Source organism: Erpetoichthys calabaricus, chromosome 13 (genome assembly GCF_900747795.2).
Source record: "Erpetoichthys calabaricus chromosome 13, fErpCal1.3, whole genome shotgun sequence".
Taxonomy (NCBI): Eukaryota; Metazoa; Chordata; class Cladistia; order Polypteriformes; family Polypteridae; genus Erpetoichthys; species Erpetoichthys calabaricus.
In genome coordinates, this window is record NC_041406.2 from 47,363,235 (window position 1) to 47,379,624 (window position 16,390).

At 38.3% G+C, this 16,390-nt stretch overlaps 1 protein-coding gene across 1 annotated transcript in view; it reads left to right on the forward strand.

The window, feature by feature from the left end:
* The window catches only part of dazl (deleted in azoospermia-like), a 43,116-nt gene that overhangs the window by 14,554 nt on the left and 12,172 nt on the right, over window positions 1–16,390 (forward strand). Inside the window, exon 7 of the mRNA XM_028818200.2 lies at window positions 14,510–14,581. Within this exon, the coding sequence (XP_028674033.1) occupies window positions 14,510–14,581 (72 nt within the window). The remainder of the gene's footprint in view (window positions 1–14,509; window positions 14,582–16,390) is intronic.

Below are 16,390 nucleotides of genomic sequence, written 5' to 3' on the forward strand. Positions count from 1 at the left end.
CTGTACAATATAAAATAGTGAAACTCTATGAAAACCAACGGAAAACCTCCAAAATGTAAGTGGCTAATTTATATTTTTGTTGTAGTAAATGGATTAAATGAAATTAAAAGAAGGTAGAAAAATGTAAAGACACTTTTTATAGTAGTTCCCTCCACCCCTGCTCAATTCCCTTCGATATATCTTGTATTTAACAGTAAAGCAGTGATAGAATACACTGTCGGAAGTACTTTACATTCTTTTGAGTTGTAGCCTCATGTTTGCATTCATAGCAGGCACTGTATAACTTAACATTAGGCTGTATATTTCAGTAAAATATAGTGTGCAAAGAGACAAATAGAAGTCTTCACACTTCACTTTTTTAGTCTAAAAACAATGCAGATAGAATGAATGAAAAAATGAAACAGGATCCATTTAAAACTGAAAATTAATCCATCCTGCCCTTATTTACCACAATATGCAGTATGTCCACATCCTATAAAAGTAGTTCTTACTGATTAAAGCATGTAAAGATGTTTCCCTAACACATACACATGTCCTCCAGAACAGTGATAGGATCCCTTCTCACTGGACTTGCCTAGTGCTGTCTCCTGGTGAGAGAGCATGTATACAGAGTTGGAGTTTATCGAAATTGTTCCTTCCACCTCTGCGTAAGAGAGTCTGGGCAAGGTCTCACCTTCCCCCTCTGAAGTATCAAACATTTGGAGAAAGGCCATCGGGATAGCCTTACTCTTTGGCCTCTCCAAACACCTATAACAGAAAAAGCTACTATAGCAGAAATTACTGAGAAACATAATGCCTCCCTGAGAGAGAGAGAGAAGGGTGCTAGAACACAGTGCATCAGTTTGAGCGAACGGGTGGAGTAGCCACAAAACAGTCAAGAGTGCCTATACTGCCTCTATCCACTGGCAAAAGTGCTTATTATAAGCATCAGAACTGGAAAAAGGAGCAGTGCATGAGTGTGTCTGTATATTCAGATTTATTTAAAACTGTATTATTGTAAAGCAAAAGCTTTTTTTGTACTTGTGCCAATTTGTCAATCGAATTACTCTGGGTAACAACAACAACATTTATTTATATAGCACATTTTCATACAAAAAGTAGCTCAAAATGCTTTACATAATGAAAAAAAGAAAAATAAAAGACAAAATAAGAAATTAAAATAAGACATTAGTTAACATAGAAAATGAGTAAGGTCCGATGGCCAGGGTGGACAGAAAAAACAAACAAAAAAAAAACTCCAGAAAGCTGGAGAAAAAAATAAAATCTGTAGGGGTTCCAGGCCACGAGACCGCCCAGTCCCCTCTGGGCATTCTACCTAACATAAATGAAATAGTCCTCTTTGTAACCTATAGAAGAGGCGGAGGTTAGAAGCATGGGGTACGCTATGCTGTTCTGTTTTTGCATTTCACTTCCATGATTGGCCTTTTGGTAGTTTTGAATGGTTAGCTTGTTTTTGTCTTTAGTAAAACTAACAACCAGACCCCTTCTCCACCCCCAACCCCATTCCCACTACACTGTTAAAGAGAAGTTACTTGGCCAACATGCTGTGTCCTAAGATTAGTCTGTCTTGTATAGCTGCTCTTTTACTACATGTTTAAAATAATGAGGTGTAATTAAAGATATTCTGGCCACCTTTATTAAAATTACTTTTCTAAAGGAAAAAAAAAGTAGGCAGATTATGAAGACCGTGACTTGATAATGTGTCAGTCTTGTAAGCCACACAAAAGCTGCTTTTCCAGATGAATAAACAGTTGTCAACTGGCTTTTGATTCTGAATGTTTTAATATAAATGGTATACTGCTGCTTCCCATTAGACACCTCCAAAATAATAAAGCTGGTCCACCTTCTGCCTGCTTGGTCTTTCGGTTTTCTTTCTAACTCGCCCTTATTCCTCTTGATCCTTATCAGGGTAGTGAGCCATAAAAGGAGCCTAAATCCTTACAAGCCACACATGCTGATATAGCGCTTTACTACTTTCTTTAACCTTTTGTGCCTCTGCAAGGCATGTCTCATTTGTAGCACTCAGCTGGTACCCAGCACTACAAATTTATTGTGATGTATCTGCCTGCTGCAAGGATAGCTATGTAGGAAAAAGGAGATTTAACTTCTGTTTTTGCCTTTCACAATATCCGTAATTAGTTTGTAGAGAAAAGCCAAGCAAAATGACACCTTTTATTGGCTAACTAAAAAGATTACAATATGCAAGCTTTCGAGGCAACTCAGGCCCCTTCTTCAGGCAAGATGTAATACAGAAACTGGAGTTTCCTATGTTTATATGCACACTCTAGGACAAGAAACAACATTGGTAAATATTTAAATGAGAAATTTTAAATATAAAAAATTAATAGATTCATTCAGGCTAGGGTTAATTTAACAAGAGAGAAAAGAACAATGTATTGTCAAGATCTCTGGATAAGATAACTGTCCAACAAAGTCTTTTGAAGTTTGTAATGAGTTTTTTCAAAACAGTGTGGGTCTGTAGACAGATTGTCTGTCATTCTGAGAGATGTAAACAATCCTCATATCTGGCCATAAAACTCTTGTCTTTATTCAATCCATGTTGTAAAGTATTAAATTTTAGCATTAAAATGACAGGAGTGAGGGATAGTGCTTTCATGCTGAACAGCAATTAAAGACTTGATTACTGAGCCGTCAGTACTAGACCAAACAAGATGGCAATGCAATGGTTTCCTTTTTAAAGTGTGCAGTTGCTCAGCATTTTGATGGCTGATATTTGTTTTGTGTTTTTTTTGTGCTCAATTTGTTTTTGCAGTGGCTGGTTTGGCCATTAAAAAAAGACTGTAAAAAAAAAATATATATAATATACAAATGTACATTTAGTAAACATTATTAAAGCTTAACTATATTTGAATATTTACTTATTTTCATTTTGAGTATTCAAGTTGTTTTTATTTATAGAGCAAGTGCTGTATGGCTTTCTTAAATACATCAATTAATATACATACTGTATACAGTCATATGAAAAAGTTTGGGAACCCCTCTCAGCCTGCATAATAATTTACTCTCAACAAAAAAGATAACAGTGGTATGTCTTTCATTTCCTAGGAACACTGAGTACTGGGGTGTTTTCTGAAAAAAGATTTTTAGTGAAGCAGTATTTAGTTGTATGAAGTTTAATCAAATGTGAAAAACTGGCTGTGTAAAAATTTGGGTACCCTTGTAATTTTTCTGATTTGAATGCATGTAACTGCTCAGTACTGATTGCTTACAACACCATATTGGTTGGTTTAGCTCGTTAAGCCTTGAACTTCATAGACAGGTGTGCTCAATCATGAGAAAAGGTATTTAAGGTGGTCAATTGCAAGTTGTGCTTCCCTTTCACTCTCCTCTGAAGAGTGACAGCATGGGATCCTCAAAGCAACTCTCAAAAGATCTGAAAACAAAGATTGTTCAGAATCATGGTTTAGGGGAAGGCAACAAAAAGCTATCTATGATGTTTAAACTGTCAGTTTCAACTGTAAGGAATGTAATCGGGAAATAGAAAGCCACAGGCACAGTTGCTGTTAAACCCAGGTCTGGCAGGCCAAGAAAAATACAGGAGCGGCCTATGCGCAGTATTGTGAGAATGGTTAGACAACCCATAGATCACCTCCAAAGACCTGCAAGAACATCTTGCTGCAGATGGTGTATCTGTACATCGTTCTACAATTCAGCGCAATTTGCACAAAGAACATCTGTATGGCAGGGTGATGAGAAAGAAGCCCTTTCTGCACTCACGCCACAAACAGTCGCTTATTGTATGCAAATGCTCATTTAGACAAGCCACATTCATTTTGGAAAGAAGTGTTTTGGACTGATGAGACAAAAATGGAGTTATTTGGTCATAACAAAGCACTTTGCATGGCGGAAGAAAAACACCTGCTACCTATTGTCAAATTTGGTGGAGGTTCCATCATGCTGTGTGGCTAGTTCAGGTACTGGGGACCTTGTTAAAGTAGAGGGTCAGATGAATTCAACCCAATATCAACAAATTCTTCAGGATAATGTTCAAGCATCAGTCACAAAGTTGAAGTTACACAGGAGTTGGATATTCCAACAAGACAATGACCCAAAACACAGTTCGAAATCTACAAAGGCATTCATGCAGAGGGACAAGTACAATGTTCTGGAATGGTCGTCACAGTCCCCTGACTTGAATGCTCGGCAGCTATCAAATTTAACTGAACTAGAGAGATTTTGTGTGGAAGAACGGTCAAAAATACTTCCATCCAGAATCCAGACAGTCATCAAAAGCTATAGGAGGTGTCTAGAGGCTGTTATATTTGCAAAAGGAGGCTCAACTAAGTATTGAAGTAATATCTCTGTTGGGGTGCCCAAATTTTATGCATGTCTAATTTTATGATGCATATTGCATATTTTCTGTTAAGCCAATTAAGGGCTTGACCTTAGCTAATACCCGGAGCTGATAGAATCAAGCTTTCACAGTGGAGTTAATTTATCAAAATTGAGGGCATTATCAAAAATCCCACCAGTTTTTTTTTGCAAAGGGTTTACAGTGGGTTGTCAAAAGCCAAGATTAACTAGGAGCACAAGTAAGATCAGAAGGTCCAAAATACAATGTCATTTAAACTTAGAAAATTTAGTGACATTCATATTTTAATGTCTTTCTGACATTCCAATAAAGGAGATCTTTAAGAGAACTTGTATTGATATGTTTCAGTGGAAAAATTGCACAGTATGTGAATCATCTGCATAGCAGTGGAAATGAATACTGTTATTTAAAATGCATCCCTAAGGGCAACATGCACTGAAAAAAGAATAGGGTCCAGAATAGAACATTGAGGGTACCCCGCATGTGATAGCGGCAGAGGATGAGGAAAGACTGCCCAGGCTAACTAAAAAGCTTCTGCCTGTGAGTTATGACCTGAACCATTTCAGAGCAGTTCCTTGTATATACCCACATACTGCTTAAGACAGGGGAAAAAGAATGTCCTGGTCAACTGTATCATATTCTGCAGTTAGATCCAACAATAAGACAACAATATCCCTAGAGTCACTTATTTATAGGAGACCATTTAGAACCCTTAAAAGTGCAGAGTCTGTGGTGTCTTTAAAACCAAACTGAAATACTTTTATATTAAAAAAAAAAAAAAGCCATTTTCATTTTAAATTGTTAGCAGCTGTATAAAGACTACCTTCTCCAGAATTTTAGAAAGAAAGGGCAACTTGGAAATTGGTCTGAAGTTCACAAATTCTGTAAAGTACAAAATTTTTTTTTTATTATTTTAAACTCTTTCAGGGTGGATGTCGACTTTTGTCAAAAGGGGTTGATCGTGGTAATCAACTGTAAACAGTGACAAAATCCACTTTTGTTTTAGTTGGACTCTCTTTGCTAGAAGGATATCTGTTGTAATATTTTTGAGATTCCCTGCACACGTGTCAATAGCGAGGAGCAAAACTGGCTTTGAAATCTGCAAGCATTCGAAGCAAATGTGTAAAGCTAAATACTCCATGTACAACGTTTTGCATATTATTTCTGAATTAGTCTCTGACCTGTCGAACTCAGATTTTGATACAAGCGATTGAAAATGAATGTAAGGAACCAGTATCAGGTGATTGAGCTCCAGCTGATCGTGGTGCCGAAGAGGTTCAAGTAGCTGATGCGCCTATTGCGACGTATACCTGTGAGGACCGCCACTTATGATAACAGGTTAAAAACAGATTGCTATGCACTGCAACCGTCCCTGTCAAGTGAAGACTGCCTGGCAGCTGGCCATGCATTCCTCGTGAAGTGGCAGCCACAGCATGCAGCAGCAGATGTTTGTTGATTTCTGTGTTGAAACCATTGCTTTTATGTGCTTTTCAGAAATTTTTTTTTTTTTATTTAAAGGTGCGCTACAGCATATTTTTTAAAAAGGCTGGGACTGAACCTCTCAAGCCTTATTCAAATCATGTTTTTTTCTGCTCATTTTTATACACCCATATATGTACAGTGGATTCAGAAAGTATCCAAATCCCTTCACTTCCTGCACTTTGTGTTAGATTAAATTTTAAATTGATAAATGACGTTTTTGTCTCAGTCCACACTCAATATCCTGTAATGACAAGGTAAAAACATGTTTTCAGAAAGTTTCCAAATTTACTAGATACCTTTTGTGTGAATAAAATCTCTTCAATAGAGATCCCACAGCACACAAGTATTGTTTGCCTATGGAAATGGCAGGATCATCATTTTTACATGACATTAGAACTAGTCCTATAATGGGTAAAGTCAAAAGATACAAGTGGGGTCTATAAAGCAAACCTTTTCCAGTTAGCTAAGGGTAAGTAGTTTATAATGCCAATTTCTGTACAATGGCAAGGTACATACCCAGTGTGGCATGCCATACTTCTGTGTATGTTTTGTAAAGGTTCTTATGGATCTGCATGCTAAATCTTTAGTCACCTGTAGCTTAGTATGATGTAGACAGAAACATTGTACTTAAGCTTTTCTTGGAAGGGCAGCCCCATTTTGTATCACATGTTATTGTGTGTCTGAGGGTGAGTATAGCAAAATTGTAAATGCTCTAAACTTGGTCAACTTTAATCTAAAACAAGACAAGTATTTCATGCATGCTTGTGTAAAAGATGATCATATGAATCAAGCTGTCTTCTGTTAGAGGGTTGTTCTGATGTCCTTTACTGCAGAGCTGAAAGGCACTCTGCTACTAATATTTTATTATTGCAGCCAAACACTTTCCTGTCTCATTGAAAGCTTCATAAGCAGATAGTATATTATGAAAAAATATGCTACACTTTCATTGAATGTGGTGGTGTAATAGTTTACTACAGTGAGAAGAAAAAAAGTATGTGAATCTTTTGGAAATCTCATTAATGTTTGTCTTAAAATATGGTCTGATCTTCATCAAAGTTACAAAAATGAGCAATATGTTCTGCCTAAAATAAAATTATTGTACATATCAAAATCACTTAAACATTCATACTGTAGGTTGGAAAAAGTTTGTACAACTAGGCTGATGACTTCAACTGAAGCTAATTGGAGGTAGGAGTTTGCAAACCTTGAGTTCAGTCAATTAAACAAGGTTGAGGGTGGTATTCAGAGATATATTTGCACAAGCATTCTTCTGATGTGAAGCATGCCTTGCAAACGAGACCTTAGAAGACCTAAAATCAATTGTTTACTTGCATAAAGCTGGAACAGGTTACAAGTAATTTCAGAGTTTAGATATTTGTCAGTCCACAGTTAGACAAACTGTGTCAGTGGAGGCCATATAGTACTGTGGCTGCTCTCTAGAAGTGGGTCCACAGTTGAGAAGACTAAAAAAGGAACAACACAGAATACTTAATGAGGTTAAAAAAGTAATAGCTAAAGGCTTGAAGGAATCATCTCTGTTCATTAGTCTGTATACATAAAGCATTGAGCAGGTGTGGTGCCCATGGCAGGACACACAGGAGGATGCCAGTTTCCCAAAAAAGCCCTTCATGCCAAAGTTTTCCCAAAGACTATTGTCACATTCCAGTGCCATTGGACAGATGTTTTCTGTACTGATTAAACTATGGTTAAATAGTTCAGATTTGTAGCAGCATGTATGGTGTAAAGAGCATGGCATATTAACATGTAAACATCCTATTGGTAAAATACAGTGAGTTTGAGCATCATAATTTGGGGCTTTTTTGCTGACTTGGGGTTTGGACAGCTTGTGATCATCAAGGGGAAAAACAAAGTGCCAAGCTTATCAAGTTATCCTACAGGAATAATGTCAAGGTGTCAGTTCTCATCGTCCATTTAAACACCTGGATGATGCCCAAGCCTTCTGGAATGATGTTTTACGAACCGGGGGTTTGACTTTCCAGACAAAATTAACAAGCCAAAATCCAGTACTGAAAAGTCCTTGAAATTCTTACAGAAACAAAAAAATAAATAAATGGTACTTGAACATCTTGGAAAACATTTGAGTAAACTCCAAAAATCATGTCATGAGATAAAACATCTGATATTTCGGAAACAAAACACATTTCGTATTAATGTCACATATAATGACCTTTAGCATTAAGTTCACCTTGTGTTCTGTGTGATCGTGTTCACAAACTCCTAGATCTATAGTAGTGGTTGGCCTATACTACTTCAAATAATTAGTGTTGGGTTAGTGTTAAGTGGTAAATTATTTAGCATTCACTGCACCATCAAACTGTTCTAGTGCCAGTGGTTTAGCCAACAGTGCTAGTAAAAGCTTAAATCAGGCTAGTTATGAAGACAAAGACAGCGATACAGTAGAATTATATATGCCTAGAGGTGAATGTCTGAAGTCCCAACGGCAGAGACATTTTCCTGATAGAGCATAGAGTTGTATGGTGTGCATGGATGTGCTTCTCAAGATGTACCTCATACTTTTCGTCTGCAACATTGTACTACCTAAAATATGCCAGAATCATTCTCTATGGTCATTTATTCGCTAAATAGGTATCCTGTCACTAGCAGCCCAACAGTTTTTTATTTTTACAAACTTTAAATTGTTTATAAATGGTGCTCGAACAAAACATGCTTTTTCCTGATTTCTTTTACATTGCATGCATACCCCAAAATATTGGAACGAGTTAGTCTGTGCACTCCACATGTATGTCACGTGCATCGTCCAGAAAACATTGTTTTTAAAATGTAGTGGCCCTACCTAGAATTGCATAAATAGTAAGTAATTGCACTATTATTCAGTAGATAGTGGGAGCTTTAATAGGCGTGTTTACATGTGCCTCAATAATTGTGTTTTTTACAGTAACCTGATTTCTGGAGTGCAATGTAAACCCCTTATTCTGGTTAGAGAAACGGGTTTAAAAGATGCAGATTTCTCCAGAAATAACACTTATGTGGCCATATCAACCCTTAAGCAGGTTTCAGTTAAGGATTTTTGTAGTCTATGCACATTCATTGCACTCTGTTCACCTGCACAAATGTTAGCTTTGCACGTGCTTTCAGCAGCCTCATGTAGAAGTAAACTGTTTATCCGATGTAAATGCTCAAGTGATCACATTATTCCTTCTGGCTGAAATCTGTTTTAATATTTCAGAAATCGCTAAATTTGTTAATCAGCTGAATGTGCAGTGCTGATCTGTCATTGAGCAGTAGAGTAACATGTTAAAAGTTACAAGTTACATGGTCATTACTTTTTGTAGTATGTAAGCTAATGCAGTCCACATATGTAATAGGTTCTTTGCAGGGCAAGCAGCTAAGCTGGAAAGTGTGCTGCTTGCATTCTGGTAAACTTGTCAATTTCACAAAAAATTTTTAAACCACAAAATTATGCACAGGTGTCATGGTTATAGTGTGAAGATTCATAGGGTTAATATTGTCACATGTACATAGAACAGTGGAATTGTTGCTTGTATGTATAGAAGTCACGAACAGATTCTTTGGTATTACTTGGACCGATTCAGAAAGTTGAAGTGCCATAAGTTAACATTTGAATTAGTTTGACACATCTGTTTTATAATTACTCTTCAGTAATATTTTTTAGCATGCTAATGATGCAAATACAATAGCAAATGTTACAAACTTAACAGAGCGGTTCAGTTAGAACCTCGACTTTAAAACTGTCTTTGCAACAGCTTGCTTTTAAAGAGTTTGTTTTTAAAATGAAAATATCCCGAATTATCTTTGAATTCACTAGTTTCAACAGTACATATATAATTTTTATATTGGGTATATTTTAAGTTGTAGTTTTTAGTTACTGGAAAGAAAAATGTCAGAATAGATTTATAATGTGCACGTGCGGAATATTAAATCAAGTTATCTATTACTGTCTGTCTTTATAAACCCCATGCTGAAATCCCCACAATATTCTAAACCCTTTATTACACGGGGAGAAAATCTCCACCTCTGCCACACAAATTCAAACCCTGCATTGTATTTTGGTATTTATGAATGATAGTACTTGTTTATTTAAATAATAGTTTGGTAACTGTTTGTGGTTTGTATAAATATATTAAAGCTTTTGTTACTGCTATTGTGCATTTTTCTGTAATATATAAACACTATTGTTCACTTTTATAATGGAGGTACTTTAACAAAATCCATTGAATGGGATTTCAGTTTTTGCCGTGGTAGAGTATATTTTACTGGTATTCATATCAAATACAAATATCCTGGTATTGTGGCACCAGTATTTACATGTTATCAACATGTTTGGGGATGCTTTGCACCCTTCGGACCTTAAAGACTTGTAGTTAATGAGGAAACAATGAATACTGCATTTTTCCAGAATATCTTAAGAATATCCAGTCCCCTGTATGTGTCCTGAAACCAAAGCGTGGTTTGGTTATACGTCTTACCAATGACCACAAACACACAAGTCTATATTGAAGGATTCAGAAGACACTTTGTTAGGCTTGCAAACATTAACTTGGGTTCAAGTTAGGACATTGACTAGACCAATTAAAGATCTTCGTAGAGTGGGGAGAAATTCCTCAGTAGACTGTTATCAACCCATAGAAAGCGTTTAATTGCTGCTAAATATGCTGCAACCAAGTATTGAAACTGTTGGGCAATTTCTTCTACACATAAGCGATAGGAATGTTTTCTTTGTTCATTTAATAAACTATGGCTTTAGAACTGTATTTTCTGTTCACTCTGGTTCTCTTTCACTAGTATTGCATTTTGTCTATGGGTCATTGGCCATTGTATAAAAAATGCAATAAAGAAAGATCAAATACCTTTTCATAGCACTGTAAATTACTAATCTACATCACTAAATGAATGGCCTGTTTTGGTTTGTAGTTTTCCACTACTCTCTCGAGTCATCTTTTTTATATAGGCCTAACAATACTGTCATTCAGGAAATATATTAAATTTTTGAGCATGACTGCCAAAGTGAAATTGTGTGAGCCTCCTTTCACCCTGATGAACAGATTTATAAATGATACTGATTCAACTCGTATTTCTGCATTAGTATTAGTCTTAAATGTCAGTGCTTGATAAGCCTGTTCTTTCAAGTTTTTTTGAACTGATGCAAGTGGTCCTCAATGTTTCCTGGCCAGTGGAGTTTGCATTAAGACACATTATAAAGCAGCAAATGTTAGTGTTTAATCTGTGACAGCTGATTCCAACAAAGGTATGTTTTTTTTAAACAAAGGGACTTTGCTGTTTTTTTGTTCTACCCTGTCATATTTCTTGAATGTCTGGATTTATTACTGTATTGTAAATTTTAAAGATTAACCCTAGGCATCACTAATTTTTACAGATTAGGATAAAGTTTGGCATGTCTAAATGATGATAAAGCAGCAACATAGTCTTCCTGTCATGCATTGTGGCTAAGGGAAATGTCATACATTGTAATCTGACAAATTCTCTGAGTTGCCTTTTTATATGCCATTGAAAACACAACCTTGAATGATTTGATTTGTTGACAATTTTAGTTGTATTATTTCATTCTCCTGTAAGAACACTTCTTCCAGAGCAGATAAGCAGTGCTTAAACATTCCTATGCACATGTCCCTTGTACATTTGGCAGTCTCTCAGTAAGTAATTGAGGAACACTACCTAGCAAGTAAACGTATATCATAAAACTTCATTTAAACTTTTTAAGGCATAAGCTTGTGTACCTTTATAAATATCTGAAAGTGCAAATGTTTTCAAGGTGAAAGAATTTTCATACAAGTACTTACTCTTTGGAGTATCTTTTTGTTTAATTTTTCTTAAATATTCTATAGGGATGCACCGATACCAAAACGGGTATCTGGTATCGGCCTCGATACCACATTTTCTGAAGTACTCGTACTCGTTAAAAGTCCCCCGATACCGGGGACCGATACCACGGTCTGAGAAATGTCTATGTTTGAGCGGCGTGTAACGGGTTAATCACAGGCGCCGCGTGCCCGCCCCAGCTGCAGCTCAGAGCGGGGAGAAGGCGAGGCGAGACATGTCAGCCGTGTGGAACTATTTCAAAGTGAATGAAGATGACAAAACAAAGGCGGACTGCAAATTATGCTCAGCGAAATTGTCCAGAGGAGGCTCAAAAGGTAGCGCATTTAACACAAGTAATTTAATCAAGCACCTAAAATCCCAACACGACAACGAGTGCAAAGAGTTTACCCACGCTTCTAAACCAACACAACCCACGCTGCAGCAAACTCTTGCAAGACGAGAGAATGTCCAGAGACAATCCACGTGCTGTGAAAATAACACAGGCAATTATCGAGTACATTGCATTGAGTGACCAGCCACTCTCGGAGGTAGAAAATGTGGGATTCCTGCGTCTCCTCCATGTTCTGGAGCCCAGATATGATGTCCCAAGCCGCCGCTACATGACTGACACGGAGCTGCCTAAACTACACGACTCCGTGAAAAAACATATCCACAGCCTACTGCAAGCCTCCTCTGCGTTTAGTTTCACCATGAATATTTGGACAAGCAGTGTTAGCCCCGTGTCGCTAATTAGCCTAACCTCCCAGTGGATAGACGAGAGTTTCACGCCGCAACGAGCCATATTACATGTGAAACAATTCCGCGGCTCGCACACCAGCCAGGCTATAGCGCATGTGTTTGAGGAAATGTTTTAGGTATACCCCATGTCTGGAGCATACCTAAAACATCAGTACATGTTGTGCTTCGTGACAATGCCAAAAACATGATTAAAGCCATGAATGACGCAGGACTCCGAAGTCTGCCGTGTGTCGCGCACACACTCCAATTGGCTGTTCACGAGGGCTTATTAGCACAGAGGAGCATAGCTGATGCTATAGCAGTGGGGCGGAAAATAGTTGGGCATTTTAAACATTCCGCCTTAGCCTACTCCCGCCTCGAGGACATTCAGGGACAGCTCAACCAGCCAATAAAGAGACTGCAGCAGGACGTACAGACGCGCTGGAACAGCACGTATTACATGCTCCAGTCCCTCATTGAGCAAAAGCGAGTGCTGGGGGTGTATGTGTCCAAGCATGAACTCCCGGACTATCTCACCGCTCACCAATGGGCTCTTATGGAGAAGACTGTTGCCATCCTCGCCCTCTTTGAGGAACTAACTAAAAAAGTGAGCAGCTACGACGCACTAGCCTCTGATGTCATCCCAGCTGTGACTGTGCTAGTGAGACTTCTAAACAGAGAAACAGACGAGGACCACGGCGTCAAGACAATGAAAGCAACCTTACTGGCAGCTGTCAAGAAGCGCTTCAGTGACGTCGAGACCAACCCACTGTACTTCATCTCCACCATGCTTGACCCAAGGTAAAGTCTGTGTGCTATAGGTATTCAATGATAAACTACAGTACTAAATGTAAGATTAATTTCCATCTGAAATATATTATATTTTTGTAACTAAAATACACAAATACAAATGTATGCAATATATATAATATGAAGTATATTTCCCTTATTACTACCAGAAAGCCAAATGGCTGGCATTTGTGACAGTGGTTTAGGGGAAACTAAAATCAGTCCTAATTTTCCACATATTAATACATTCATGAATTTTGTTCAGGTATAAAGATCGCTTCTTCTCCAACAACACTGCTCCGGAGGCCAAGCTGCACCTGAAGCAGGAGCTGCAGATGATGTCCAGAGCTGAGGCAGAGGGGAGTCGGGCAGAAGCTGCAGAACCTCCTGCTAAACTGTTCCTCAAGGCCCAGGCCAGCACTAGCAGCAGTCTGGACACTGTATTTGAAGAAATCGCTAAGGAGCAGCCCCAGGCAGCACAGCCGCTGGCAACAGGTGCTGCCATTGAGCTCGACACATACCTCGGAGAGGCCCCAAGCCCTTGTGAAGACAGTCCTCTGAAGTACTGGGGTGTCAACAAAATCAGGTTCCCCACTTTGGCTAAAATGGCCCAGAAATACCTCTCAGCCCCATGTAGCAGTGTGGAAAGTGAAAGGCTTTTTAGCTCAGTGTCGCACATTATAGATGAAAACAGAAACAGGCTGACTGCTGATAATGCAGAAAAGCTACTTTTCTTAAAAAAAAAAAAAAAAAACCTGCCACTCACTTTTTCTAAATAGGCTCCATTAAGTGAGTCGTCTTAGACTTGATGTTAATACCTACCTCAGTTGCACTGACTGCCACAGTTCTATGTTGGTGGATGTTGTTAGTTTATTCAAATATTGTGCACTAAATAGCAAAGATGTTTATTAATGCCCCTTGTGTTGTCCAAAGCGGCAGTTTACAACAAACTGAAAAAAATACTTGAGTTGCACTGTCACTGTTTAAATTTTTTTTTATAATTATTTATTCTGTAATATGTTGCATACAACATGCTTTTCATTTTAAATAAATGTTTTTAATTCCAAACTAGTCCCTTGTTTTTTTTGTTAAATTATATGACTAAAGCTGTTACCTCTAAATTTAAATCATGTTTTTATTAAGTACTTGGTATCGGCGAGTACTGAAATGCAAGTACTCGTACTCGTTTTCCAAAAAAGTGGTATCGGTGCATCCCTAATATTCTATGAAATTAATGCCAGTTGAATTGTGTAGAAATTCTCCTGCTTCTCTCCTTAGTGCTATAATTGTATATTTTTGCTTAATTTAACCAAATAATAATGTGGTCTCTTGTTTTCTTATCCTTAGCCATACCATTGCCCAGGTGTGCCAACATTTGTGATGCCTACAAATATTCCACAACCAGTGTATACGGTTCAGGTATAAAATTATCAATTACTAAATGTAAATTTTCTTTCTTACTAATTTTCAGTGTTCTTTGAAATGTTCTTTTTAAAAAAAGATGGGTGATAAATTTGTTTATCCAAAGGGCAGCATGATAATACAGTACATTGCATCTCTAAAGCTCTTGATTTAAAATCCCATTCCAGGCATTAGTCATGTTCCCATTTAAAGGGTTTATGAGAAAATTCCATACTTTGTTAACTCTTTTTGGGCTAATTTTTTTTTTGTTTCTTTTCTCCCAGGGCTGAATATTTTTCCAAAAACTAACTTTTTTTAAAAAAAAGAACACAAAGCAATTGAAATCAACAAACAATTACTTTTGACAAATGTTACTGTCTTGTTGTATGAGCCTGCATACTCTATGATTTCATATACATATCACATACATTTTACACAGCAAAGTCTGATCTCGCTCAAAGCAGCCAATTTCAGTCATTGCCACATTGCACTGCTTACAGTATGTGTTGCTTTGGTGCCTACTTTTTAATTGTCTGTTGCTGCACTTTCTCACATATATTGTTAGTGTGTACTGTAGAGAGACAAGTCACCCATTTGCCATCGTGCCATGCCACTGCCACCAAGTTTTCTGCCCGCATGAAAACCGTATTGTCACCTCTTTTCCTCTTCAGCCTGTCTGGCTTCAACTGTGAAGCCATGTGTGTCCTGTTCACCCTCACTGTGCCACAAGCTCCAATTCCTCTGCTCTGTAGCTCCATGAACAATTCTGGGCATGTATAAAAATTGTCCAAATGTACACAACATGACCCAAATGTTCATAGCCCTGAAGTAGCTCCAGCACAACCTGACTTGTCAAGGGACAGTTCTCTCTTTGAAAGAAATACTTTCCTGTATATGTAATTACTTTCAGGCAGAAACCAGTGTTTGCTTCTGCCAGTACAAAATCCTTTATGCCATACTTTGTGGGCTTGTCTGGCATATATTTGCAGAAAAAAAGGTGTCCCTTTTATTTTATCATAGATTCATGCACAGACAAATCACAGCCAGGCTGATAAAATTGTTTCTATGTTGGTTCCACAATGTCAAGCAGGGGCTGAACTTTATGCATGGCGTTATAGCCTGGCTCACCCCATGGGATTTGCTTCTGTTTATTACAGAAGTGAATAAAGCTTTGCAGCATCACGTACCTATCATCACGCTGCATAACCTGTCCAAAGCCACCAGGGGACAAAGCACGTTTAGACCAATGCTCCCTGAAGTTATATCACCAGTTCTGTCCCATCTCTTTGTAATGCCACAGCGTGCTTCATCTCGTCTTTTGTTGTGGGTTTCCACTTTGAAAAACGAGAATGCGATGCAAGCGCAGCCCGCGATTCAAAAAATTTCTCTGCCTACCTGTTTGTCTCATCTGACAGTAGCTGAAAAGTAGCATCAGGAGAGAGCAGCCTGAAGTAGTTCAGCAGCTGGTGATCTGTCGTGTCCAACAGCAAGCCGTGCCGTCTTGTGAAGTCCGGAGAGAGCAGCCTTGATAGAAGAGCTTTCTGCGGGGCCAGCACGGGTGAACGTGCGAAAATTAGCAGCGTTTACTCCCCGAGCGCGCACAGAAGAAGAGTGATGCCTCCTTGAGATGGAGAAATTAAATCTGGTATCCAGCGCCCATGGACCAGGGATGGAGTCCTGTGCAGGAGAAGATAGATGACTCGCAGGCATCGGGAATCCAAGCCCTGGGACTTGAGTTGGCGTTGTTTAACAGCAATAGCGGCTCTTTTTCCCCCGGCGGGTGCATTTTGCGTCTTCGAGAGGCATTCAGCTCACTGATGCAGGTGA